We start from the raw sequence: 12,339 nt of genomic DNA, 5'->3' as shown, positions 1-12,339 counted from the left end.
GCTCAGTATTTAATCAAGTTGTTTTTGTTTGTTGTTTAGTTGTAAGATATTTACCCTTTATCATGTATATAATTTGCAAATCAGAGAAGGAAAACTCTGACTCCAAAAAACCTCCGCTGCCTTGCGGCATACCTCTTCAGGGAAAGGCTAAGGGAGTAAACCCTGACAGAAAATCCGGAGCCGGAGTCCCTAAGGCGGTTTGACGTTGTGGTCAACACCGGCAACTCCTGCGGCGCACCTGAAGCCAAGCTGTATCGACTCCGTCTTTCCCTTGGACCCTTCAGCTGCGAAGAGGGGGGGGGGGTCTGCTGCATGGGCAACAGCAGACCCTCCATATCACCCTGCCCAGGCTCTGTAGCTTCAGCTTCACTGGAGAGGACACTCCAGCGTCATCGCAAGATGTCGATTCAACACGGGAGGAGACAGATACCGTGTCACTCCCGAGTCGGACTGCACAGCCATTCTCGGCGGTGCAGATAGACTCTTAAGAAGCTACACCATCGTCTCTCGAGATGGACGGCTGCCGACGACGACGAATTTGCAAATATACATTTTTATTGCACAGATTGACTTTTTACTCTGATGATAGTATTTTATTTACACAAAAAGCAGTTTTAAATTTTGATGAAGTCCTATTTATCTCTCTTTTTGTTTTGCCTGTGTTTGTGGTGCTATATCAGGAAATTATTTCCAAATTTCATATCATAAAGTTTTTCACTTGTGTTTCCTTCTAAGACATTTATAGTTGACAGTATTATGTTCAGATCTTTTATCTGTTTTTGAGTTCATTTTTATATGGTGTAAAGTAGGGGCCAGCTTTATTTGTGTCCATGTAGATATTTGTCTCCCCAGCATTATTTGTGGTAAGGCTTTTCTTTTCCCGTTGCATGGTCTTGTCACTTTGGTTGAAAATTATTTAACCATATATGTGAGGGTTTATCTCTGGGTTCTCTATTCTATTTCATAGGTGTATATGCCTATCATTATGCCAGAACCAGTTTTATTACTGTAGCTTTGTAGCAAGGTTTGGAATCCAGCAGTATATAAGCTCCAACTTTGTTTTGCTTTTTCAAGACTGTCTATTTGGGGTTCTTTGGGGTTTCATATTAATTATAGAATTATTTTTATCTGTAAAGAAAATGTATTGGGGTTCTGAGAGGTTTCATTCTATCTATGGAATGCTTAGAGTAATACTAACATGTTAAATATATGAAGTCCTCCGTCTTATGAACATTGGATGTCTTTTCCATTATTTGAGTCTTCTTTAATTACTACCAGTTATGTTTTCTAGTTTTTAGTGTACAACTCTTTCACCTACTTAGTTAGGTTTATTTCTACAGGGGTGGGCAAAAGTAGGTCTACAATTGTGAGTACACAAAATGGAGAGTTTATTCTTGTATTAGTAATTTATTAATTATTGTATTATTTGTTATTAACCTACTTTTACATACCCCTGTATTTTATTATATTTGATGCTATTTTAAATTGAATTGTTTTCTTAATTTTTTGAGATTGTTTAGCACAAGTATATAGAAACACAATTGATTTTCATGTGCTAATTTGATACTCTGCAGATTTGTATTTTTTGTTTATATCAGTTCTAATAATTTTTTGTGGTATTGTCAGTTTCTACATATAAGATTATGTCATCTATGAAAAGAGATAATTTTACTATTTCCATATTGAAATATATTTATTTATTTTTCTTGTCTAGTTTCTCTGGCTAGGATTTATAGCACTATGTTATATTTCAAACTTTAAATGTATTAAGACTTGTTTTGTAGCTTAACATATAATCTCTCTTGGAGACTTTTCCATGTGTACTTCATAAAAAGTATATTCCATTGTTATTGGCTGGAGTGTTTTGTATATTTTCTTGATCATTTTGGAAATTGTTTTCTGCTTTTTTTGTCCCTCATTTTCTTCATTACCACATCTTTTGTTTATTTGTTTAATGGACTTTTTGTAGTAGAACATATTGATTCCCTTCTCATTTCCTTCTGTGTGTATACTATAGATATATTCTATTTGGTTACCATGTGTATAATATGTAATATTCTAAAATTACAATAATCTGTTTAAAACTTTTAACCACTTGCATTAAAAATTACTCATTTACATCTCCAACAGCTTGCTTATGTAACTGTTAACAAATTATTTTTTTTTACATTGCTCACCTATTAAGTTACTATTTGTATGCATTTATTTTGTAAATTCTGTAAAAAATTTAAAAAATTCCACTACAAAACAAAATTATAATGACCCTGGTTTTTATATTTGACCACGTATTTATGTTACTAGAGATCATTATATTCTCATATGTCTTCAAGTTACTGTCTAGTTTTTTTTTATTTTTTATTATAATTTCACTTGACAATTCCCTTCAAAAATGTTTTGTGGGGAAGATCTAGGCAAATAATTCCTTCATGTTTTGTTTTGCTGAGAATATTTTAATTTCTCATTTTTGAATGACAGTTTTACAAGATATATGCTTTTTGGTCCACTACTTTTTTTTCTTTCAGGACTTTAAATATATCACAGCACTGTCTTCTGTAGTGCAAGTTTTCTGCTGAGAAATCCTCTAATAATCTTACCGGAGATTCCTATACATGATGAGTCACTGTATTTTTTTTCTGCTTTCAATAGTTTCCCTTAAGACTTAGTCTTTGACAGTTTGAATATAATATATCTTAGTATAAGTTATATTCTACTTGGAGATCACTGAGCTTGAATTTGTAGATCCATGCCTTTCCTCAACTTTGGGAAACCCTAAACAATCATTTCTTCAAGTAATCTCTCTACTACTTTTATTCTATATTCTCTTTTCTTCACTTTCAAAATGTATATATTGATCTAGTTGATGATGGCTCACAAATTCCTTAGGCTATGTTGAGTTTTCCTCATTCTTTTTTTTTCCCTAGTCAGATACAATGATATCAAATGAACTATTTTATAGTTGGTTGATGCTTTCTTCTGTCTGTTTAAATCTATTCCTGATCACACCTAGTAAAATTTTTAATTTAGTTATTTGCAACTCCAGAATTTCTGTTTGATTCTTTAAAAAAAAATAATTTTAATCTTTGCTGACATTCTAATTTTGTTTATATATTATTTCCCTGATTTACTTTAGTTTTCTGTCTGTGTTTTTCTTTAGCTCCTTAAGCATATTTAGGATCATTTTCTTGAAGTCTAATGTAGTAAGTCTAATGCCTGTGTATATTCAGGGATGGTTTCCATGATTTTTTGTGTTCCTTTTAATGGGCCATGCTTTTCAATTTCTTCATATAACTTGTGATTTTGTTGTTGTTGTTGAAAATAGTGCATTTGAACAAAAAGAGCAACTTCTCCCAGTTCTGCCAACTGCTAGGAAATATCTTGATTAATTAGCAGGGCACATCTTGAGACTGGGGATCAGTCCAGGGTGAAATTTAGAGGTCTTCTTACATTATTTTTCTGAGCATGTATCTTTCCTGACACTATGTATCTAATTTTTTGTAATCCTTCCAAATGCATAGCTGCTTTTAAATGTCTTAATTTCCCACAATTTATCATCTCATCTTCTTCTTGGCACTTTAGGTGTTCTATAGTATGTCATTGCACAAAGACCCATGCCCCAGGTGTCAGTGGACCTGTAGTTTCTCTTCAGCTTTAAGGAGTTAAGGCCCCCTGTTCCCATAGCTCCTTCTAGCCTGAGATCTGAACTATGCCACAGATTACCATCTAAGCTCTAAATCAGGAAGACAAGAATATTAATTGGGAAAGTACATAGGAGTTTAGAACATTGTAAATAAGATCCTCTCTACTTCCTCCAGCCCAAGTGAGGAAACAGAATCTAAACCATCTCTTTCCAACCATGCTGTGGCAAGCATGGAGGCAGTGTGTCAAGGAAGAGTAAAGTTATCAAAATTTTCTGCCATTTTGATTGTGGTTTTTTCTTGGTTTGGTGTTCACTTGGTTGCTATAAATCTTTGACAGCTTTCCACAGCTTCTATAAAGTTATTTTAGCCAGACTCTAATAGTTATTTTTAATATATCCATAAAAAAATAAGGACTTGGAACTTCTTAATCCATCATCTATCTTCCCAGCTTTTTATTTCAAAGCATCTTGAGCCCACAGAAGATTTTCACTAAAGGTATAATAAATACCCTTTTTACTTATATTCATAAATTCTTCACATATTGTCAAATTTGTTTATATCTCTATAAGAAATACACATTTTTCTGAACCTTTTGAAAGTAAGTTACTGATGCCATGACACTTAAGTTTTAGTATGTAACATGTATCTCCCAATTACAGGGACACTGTCTTACAAAATTATAATATCATGGTATATCATCCCATCGGGGAGAGGTAGAGATAAAAATTTGAACCCGAGTTATTTTGCCAACTCGTTACTCTGTACTATGCCTACTCTCTGATGTTTAAGTAAAGTTTCTTCCATGTTTTGACTTTATATAATCACCTAGCCACCTTCATCATGCTATCTGATTTTCTATATAGATTTGGGAAGGAGAAGAGAATGAGCCACAGTCAATGATGGCTACTGAGTGTGCATATGTATGTGTATTAACTAGACACATGGGAATCTTTCTGTTTTTATGACTTCCGAATAAGCTATAGTCAAAGTATCCTAGAGCGAAAGTGTTTGCTTCCAATCATAAATAACAATATTCATATTATAATCATTTAGCAAAATATCAAGATGTTAATAAAATAATCTCTTTATATTTACAGATTATTTGGGCTACTTCTTACCTCATCGGCTGTGGTGTGTCACTATGCTGCCAAAGACTGACACCTCAATTTCTCTATGTTTGTCACTATTGTCATGAGTATGTACTATACAGCTTGGGTTCATATAGCTTTTAGAAATTATCCCCCACCCTTATTCTAGTTTCTCAAACATAAAATAAAAATCAAATAAATATTTCATTTCAGTTAAGCAGAACTTTAGAGATAAAATGTCATTTAGCCATTAACTAAAATATTAAACACATATGTACTTTCCTTTACATCATATTTTTCCAAATAAATTTATATATCACTAACAGAATGTTCAAATTATTACCACTAGTCTTGTTATGTATTATTGATTCTTCAAGCATATTAGTTAAGGGAGACAAATTTGAGCTTAAGGGGAAAAAAGGATATTTACTTCAACAATGCACAGTACTTTTACAATGCAAGGGCAGAAATGGAGTGGAGTATCAAGAATAAACAGAAATTTTCAAGTGTTCTTATATTTAGCTTTTTAGTGAAACTATTGGTATATGCCTTTCCTTTAGAAATTAAATTTACATATTCAAGAGTGTATCAGTTTCAAGAAGAAATTATCTGATTGCTTCAGTGAAGGAAAGGTGTACTCCCTTGTCTCCATGGTGTTTTACCACTGTCTCTCATATGTGTAGCACAGTAAAAGATGTTCAATATGGACTAATGAAAATGATTTATCTGATCATATGCTACCACCTTTACACTTTATTTTTTTAATAATTTATTTATTTGTTTATTTGTTTATTTTATTTTTAGAGAGAGGGGAAAGGAGAAAGAGAGGGAGAGAAACATCACTGTGTGGTTGCCTCTCACTGGGGACTTGACGTGCAACCTAGTCATGTGCCCTGACTGGGAATTGAACCAGCAACACTTGGTTCGCAGGCCGATGCTCAATCCACTGAACCCCAGAAGCCAGGGCTCATCTTTACACTTTAAATCAGTGTTCCAAATCAATATAGATTCTAATAATATTCATATGGAGCTATGCATATATAATAGCTCCATATGAGTTATTTCTGGTCTTATTATGTTTTTATTTTAGTAGTTAATACTTGTTGTGATTTTATCTATGAAATTAATGTTGAAAAAGTAATTTCTGCTTACATTTATAACACATCAATTGTACTGAATCTTTGAAGGTGTTGATGGTCTGTGGTGAACTTCTGACAATATGAAAGAAAGTAGAATGCATGGAGTTGTGACAGAAGAATTTTCTTGGCAAAAGATTTTGCTATGGTTCTGACAAAAATCCTTACTTAATTAATTGATAAACTTATTTTATGAGGTAAAATTTTAACAATTTAAATATCAAAAAGAAAAAGTGTTAGGTAGAATGTTCTTTCAGCCAGACATTTACTTTATTTTTTAAGCGGTGTTAAGTACAACTTAGCTATAGTCCACATTGTTTCTTAGCTATCTGCAGATAAGCCTGTCTTCTCTGCAGTTTCAAACTACTTCAGAATTGGAAAGTCTTACCTATTCACTCTGTCCTCCAACTCTCTAAATTTAGGCATGCTGGTGTACTTTGATATTTTATAATACTTCGTATGTTTCTATAGAAGACACTAACAGGTATCAAGTTTCTTATGATGTAGTGTAAGATGAAATTAGAATATCTCCACTCAAAACTTTTCTTAGCATTGTTAAGAACATGTACTTTTATGTGACTGTTAATCAAGTTCTTAGGGGTATAAAGAAGTTTCCAAAGGTAAATGTCTCTAAAGCTGTTCTACTACTTAGGACTTGACTGTCTAAACAGGTGCAAACTGCCTCAAAATATTTTTAAGACACCACAGTTGCCAGTTGTACACTTGAAAAAATAAGTTATCATCATTGTAAATCTAGAATACTAAACCCATCTTAAAGATTAGCATAGTTATATACAAGTGGCTTTCAAAAGTTGTATTTAAAATTGGTTATAAATAGTGAGTACATTTTATATGTATTTTTCAAACACCAATATAATTAGACTACTTTTTCTTTAAAGGGGAAATGAACCTGACATGAAGAATCAACCTTATAACATTGGATATCCATGTGAAGCCTGTCCAAAAAACTGTGAAAATAAACTTTGTAGTAAGTTTTACATCCTGGTTTGCTTAATGTTGGCTGTTGATTTGGGAGTCATGAGTCGTTTAAATCAAGCAGTTAATAATATTGCACTTTCCTATAATTTGTATCTCAATTATTTCACAGGAAATATCAACATTATTTAATTGTCCCTTGTCTCCAGAGTGACCCAGACCATTGATTGAATCTATTAGAATGGGAATTAGAATATCTAGGTCTAAACTTAAGTGTCTACCTTAAATTTTAAAGACTGTAACAAGGCGCCCTAGATAAAATGTTAACATATGAATAAATTTTTCTACGCTCTATAAGAAATTTCTGGACTGTCTTACTGCAGCCCTTAAATTAGACATACTGCTTTCAAGCTACCAGTGTTCTCACATTGCTTTCTGTGCCATAATTTCCCTACCCGACTAACTTTATTATTGCACATAGAAGTAAACCTTTTTAATTGCAGATGACATGATATTGTAATAGAAAATTTTAATAAGTCCCCAAAACTGCCAGAATTCATAATTGAATTCAGTAAAGTTGCAGATACAAAATCAATACATGAAAATTAGTTCAGTTTACATACACAAATAACAAACTATTGTAATTTTTTAAATCTTAATTACAATTATATCAAAAATAATAAAATACCTAAGAATAAATTTAACCAAGAAAGTGAAAGATCTCTACACTGAAAAGTATAATACATTGATGAAAGAAACCAGAGAAGACATACAAAATGAAACTATGTTACATACTCATGGATTGTAATAATTAATATTGTTAAAAGGTACATTTTACCCAAAGGTATCTACAGAATTATCAAAGTTCCTTTGGCATTTTTTATAGAAATAGAACTATTAATCTGAAAATTTGCATGAGACTATAAAGGGCCCCAAATAGCCAAAGCAAACATGAAAAGAAAAGAATAAAGCTAAAGATATCACACTCATGATTTCAAACTATATTACAAACTTTAGCCATCAAAACAGTATGGAATTGACATAAAAACAGAAATATAGATCAATGTGACAGAAGAAAGAGCTCAAAATTAAATCAATGCATATGTAGTCAATTAATTTGCAACAAGGGAGCCAAGTACAGTGTCTTCAATATATGGAATTGGAAAAACTAGACAGCTAGGTGAAAAATAACGAAACACAACCACTATCTTACACCATATACAGAATTAATGTAGATTAAAAACTTAAATGTGAAATCTGAAATCATAAAACTCCTAAAAGAAAACATGAAGGAAATCTTCTTGATATCAGTCTTGGCAATGACTTAAAATTTGATACCAAAAGCAAAGGCAACAAAAGAAAAATAAAGAAGTGGAACTATATCAAACTAAAAAGATTCTGCATAGCAAAAAAAAAAAAAAAAAAAGCTATCAAAATGAAAAAGCAACTTATACATGGGAGAAATTATTTACAAATCATACATCTGTATCAGGGTTAATGTCCAAAATATATAAAGAACTCATACAGCTCAACAGCAAAAATCCCAAACAATCCAATTTAACTATGGGCAGAGGAACTAAACAGAGATTTTTCCAAAGAAGACAGTGACTGCCCTTGACGCTCTGGCACGCTATACTATCGGGTACATAAAAGACACTTAACATCACTAATCATCAGAGAAATGCAAATCAAAACCGCAATGAGTTACTTCCTCACACCTGTTAGAATGACTATTATCCAAGACAAGAGATAACAAGTGATGGCAAAAATGTGGAGAAAAGAGAACACTTGTACCCTATTGAGAGGAATGTAATTGGTGCAGTCACTATGGCAAATGATGGAGGTTGTTAAAAAATTTAAAATGCAACTACCACATGACCCAGCAACTCTATTTCTAGTTATTTATCCAAAGAAACTGAAAACACTAAGATCAAAAAGATATCTGCACCCTCATGTTTATTCTTATTATCAATAGCCAGTACAGATAAATGAATAAAGACAATCTAATATTTATAGTGTGTGTGTATATGTATATACACACATTTGTATATGTAAAATTCATATATATTTACATATATAAAATTATTGTGTTGTACACCTTAAACTAATACAGTTATATAGCAGTTATATCTCAATAAAACTGAGAGTAAAGAATAAAAGAAAAAATTAATGAAAACACTTTAGAGAAGTCAAAGAAGAACCATGTTACATAAAAAGAAAAAAATCCATCTCATCATATTTTTCTAAAATGCTACATAGCAGAAGACTGGGATAATGATGGATAATGTATTTAAGAAATATTGATGTATGTATGTGCCTGTTCATAGGATAGAGCCCACTGCATTTTTATTTCAGAAAAATCTCTGGATAAAGAGATTATTTGAGAAATTTTGCTATTCTACATGTGGATTTTATATAATTTCACATTGGCTATATATTAATTTTTTCATTAAAAATAGTGCTAGAAGACTTACACTTTCTGATTTCAAAATTTACTACAAAGCTACAGTAATCAGTGCAGTACTGGTTTAAAGACAAACATGTGACTATGGAATTAAATAGCATGCCCAGAGATAAACCCTAGCATATATGGGTGCATATTAATTTTAATAATCCAATGTAATGCCTTATTTATTAAATGGTAGGGCATCGAATAAGCAGACTATAATGGATAAATAAAACTTTTATCACTTTATTATATATAGTGTATGATGTTGATGGCTTCAAAATGACAATCTAATTGATAAAGATGATTCATCCCTAATCTGCATAGATATGTCTGACTAAAAAAAAAAAAAACATGGTTAAAGAAGCCTGTTTAATATCAGACCATACTTTCATCTTCTTTTTTTAATCACTGACCTCACGTAACTCCTTACCTATTTTCCATTCAAATTCTATTAGCTCATGATAATCAAAATCAATTAGTTATTGTTAAATTTTATATCTTACAGAAATGATCTATTTTTCTGGTGACTATGAGTTTTTGAGATTAATATTGTGTAACCATGTTTTTTCCTTTCAGCTAACCCCTGCATCTACTATGATGAATACACTAACTGTAACATACTAAAACAAACGCTTGGATGCAACCACCGGTCAGTTAAACTACTGTGCAAAGCCAGTTGTCTTTGTAACACTGAGATAATGTAACCTATGTTATTTACAACTAGAGTGTGATACTGAGGAAATATTCGCTAGATTATATCTTTTTACCTTACTTTGCTTCAGTAGCTTCTGCTGAATTTCATTTGGTTTTAATTATACTTGAGATCCTAATTTTTTACTAATCATATATGAGCATCAGATATTTACACCAATGTTATCCTCTCCTGTCTTAGTATGTCCTGAAGTAACATTGTTTTAAGTGTTCTTACTCTTGTAGTGAATGGTCTAGTTCAACACCTGCTTCATATTTAAACCCTGTGACTTAGAGTTCTTAGGTTGACCTAATTCAACTGATGGCATAACTGGGTCCCTCTTTCTCTCTTTAACTCCTTCCGTTGCTTTCTCATATCTCTAACCAGCTTGACATTTGCCTTCCTGCACAACATACATAAACTAAAAATTTTTCACTTCTTAACTTTACTTTTATTTTAAATCAATCATTAAAATAATCTACAAAGCAAACAAAGGGTCCCGTCTCATTCATTCCAAAGTAAGTATTACTAAACTGCAAGTGGCTTAAGTGTTGTATTAATTCATTGCTACATCTATACACATTTGTACATCAGGGGGAAAACAACTTGTGTGTCCTTAATTTAACAAAATATGGATTCAGCCCTGATTACATACAAGGCTTAATTCACAAAGCATAGAGGATATTGTCTCCCTCACTTCAAATACAGATGTAAATATTAGTGAATCTGAACATGAAATCAGTGTAGGGTACAGCTACATGGCTACTCATAGATCCCGGTACCTGATATTTTGTTTCCAGTTTCAGGATTTTTTTTGTTTCATAAATGTACTCTTTTGTCATAACACATATAAGAGGCAGTAGAAACCAAGTTTTACTTCAAGGATGAGAATTGTCTGTGGGACCCCAAATAAGCTTCACATGCTAAATATCTACAAGGAAATGTGACACAAATTACAGTGTAACCTTTTTTAAATGCTTCCCAGCAGTACTCCCATGACCACAGCTTATCAGGAATGTTTGTTTTCACAGCAGCACACTACTCATAGAATGAAACCTCATGATATGTTCCTGGGTCAATATCAGGGGAGAAGATCATAATTGGACTCAGGAGCCCAAAAGCATTGTTCCATTCAAAAGAGGTGTGTTTGTGTGTTTGTGTGTGTGTACATATACTAATGGGTGTCTAGAAGACCTATGAAGCAAAGATAGTAAAGAGCATCATTGTGGACAAAAACCTGGTTAGGTTGTGGGATTCACAGCAGAGAGTAAATGGGCACAAAACTGGACCCAGATTACAGGGAAACTTGAAGGAAAGGCAAACTGAATGACTTGCATTAGAAACCACTCCTAATTTCCATTTAAAAGAGCTTTACAAAAAAAAAAAAAAACAAGTTCTACACAAATTTATAGAGAGGCATGTATAATAGAATGATCCAAGATGAGCAGACTGGCAAATGGCCTACATTAGGGGTCACTGTGGATTTTCAAAATGTGTTCAAGGCTTAGGCAGTTGGAGCAGCATTGTCATGACTTCTTTTCCATAACATGCAAAGGAGAGCATGACTGTTCCTTCACAGCTAAGGGTGCAGAAATCCCAAGACATTTCTGGGATCATATAGCCTGAATCACTGAATAATAGGGAGGCATGCTATTTCTCCTACTTAGATCAGTCTATAATGTTCAAATCTTTTTATGGAAAGGAAAGAGATAATGGAGCATAGAATATTTCACTAGGGTGAATCCTATCACCTCATGTAGAAATGAAATAGAGGATTTATCGAATGGATGTTCTTACAATAGCCAAGCGCTATCAATAGATAAGCATATAAAAAAGCTGCGGTGCATTTATAAGATGGAATATTACTCAGCCGTACAAAGAATGAAATCTTACCATTTGCAACAGCATGGATGGATGCTCAGTGAAATAAGTCAGTCAGAGAAAGACAAATACCATAAGATTTCATTTATATGTGGAATCTAAAGAACAAAATAAACACAAACAATATTAAAACAGCCTCATAGATAGAGGGAGAGAACTGCTGGTTGGCAGAGGGGAGGGGAGCTTGGCGTGCTGAGTGAGAAAGGTGAAAGGACTAACGAGCACAAATTGGTAGTTACCAATAGTCATGGGGAAGTAAGTAAAGCATGGGAAATATAGTCAATAGGCAGGATATTGGAAATGCCGAGTATATGACTGTCTGCACACTAAGCTGTATACCCAAATCTAGTACATAATTTAAAAAATCAGATCTATGAGAATTTTTTTAAAGTGTGTTCTTTAAATAAAGCTCAATTATCCCTGAAAAACATGGCAAGCGCTTTATTTCTGCAAATCTCAATTGCATATATGTTTCTGGCTTCAGGTTGTGGATCCTTATCTCCAGAGAAACTGCCTTCAA

General features: G+C 32.8%; 1 protein-coding gene across 1 annotated transcript in view; it reads left to right on the top strand.

Moving 5' to 3' along the window:
* Window positions 1-10,325, top strand: part of CRISP1 (cysteine rich secretory protein 1) — a 28,741-nt gene extending 18,416 nt beyond the window's left edge. Inside the window, exons 6-8 of the mRNA XM_090280469.1 lie at window positions 4,736-4,833; window positions 6,762-6,850; window positions 9,824-10,325. Of these exons, the coding sequence (XP_090136595.1) occupies window positions 4,736-4,833; window positions 6,762-6,850; window positions 9,824-9,951 (315 nt within the window). The 3' untranslated portion in view covers window positions 9,952-10,325. The remainder of the gene's footprint in view (window positions 1-4,735; window positions 4,834-6,761; window positions 6,851-9,823) is intronic.
* The last annotated feature ends 2,014 nt before the right edge of the window (window positions 10,326-12,339 follow it).

This window comes from Furipterus horrens, unplaced genomic scaffold, assembly GCF_987537825.1.
Source record: "Furipterus horrens unplaced genomic scaffold, mFurHor1.1.pri manual_scaffold_6, whole genome shotgun sequence".
Lineage (NCBI taxonomy): Eukaryota > Metazoa > Chordata > Mammalia > Chiroptera > Furipteridae > Furipterus > Furipterus horrens.
Note: the sequence above shows the minus strand (reverse complement) of the source record. Positions and strands in the feature narration are given on the sequence as shown.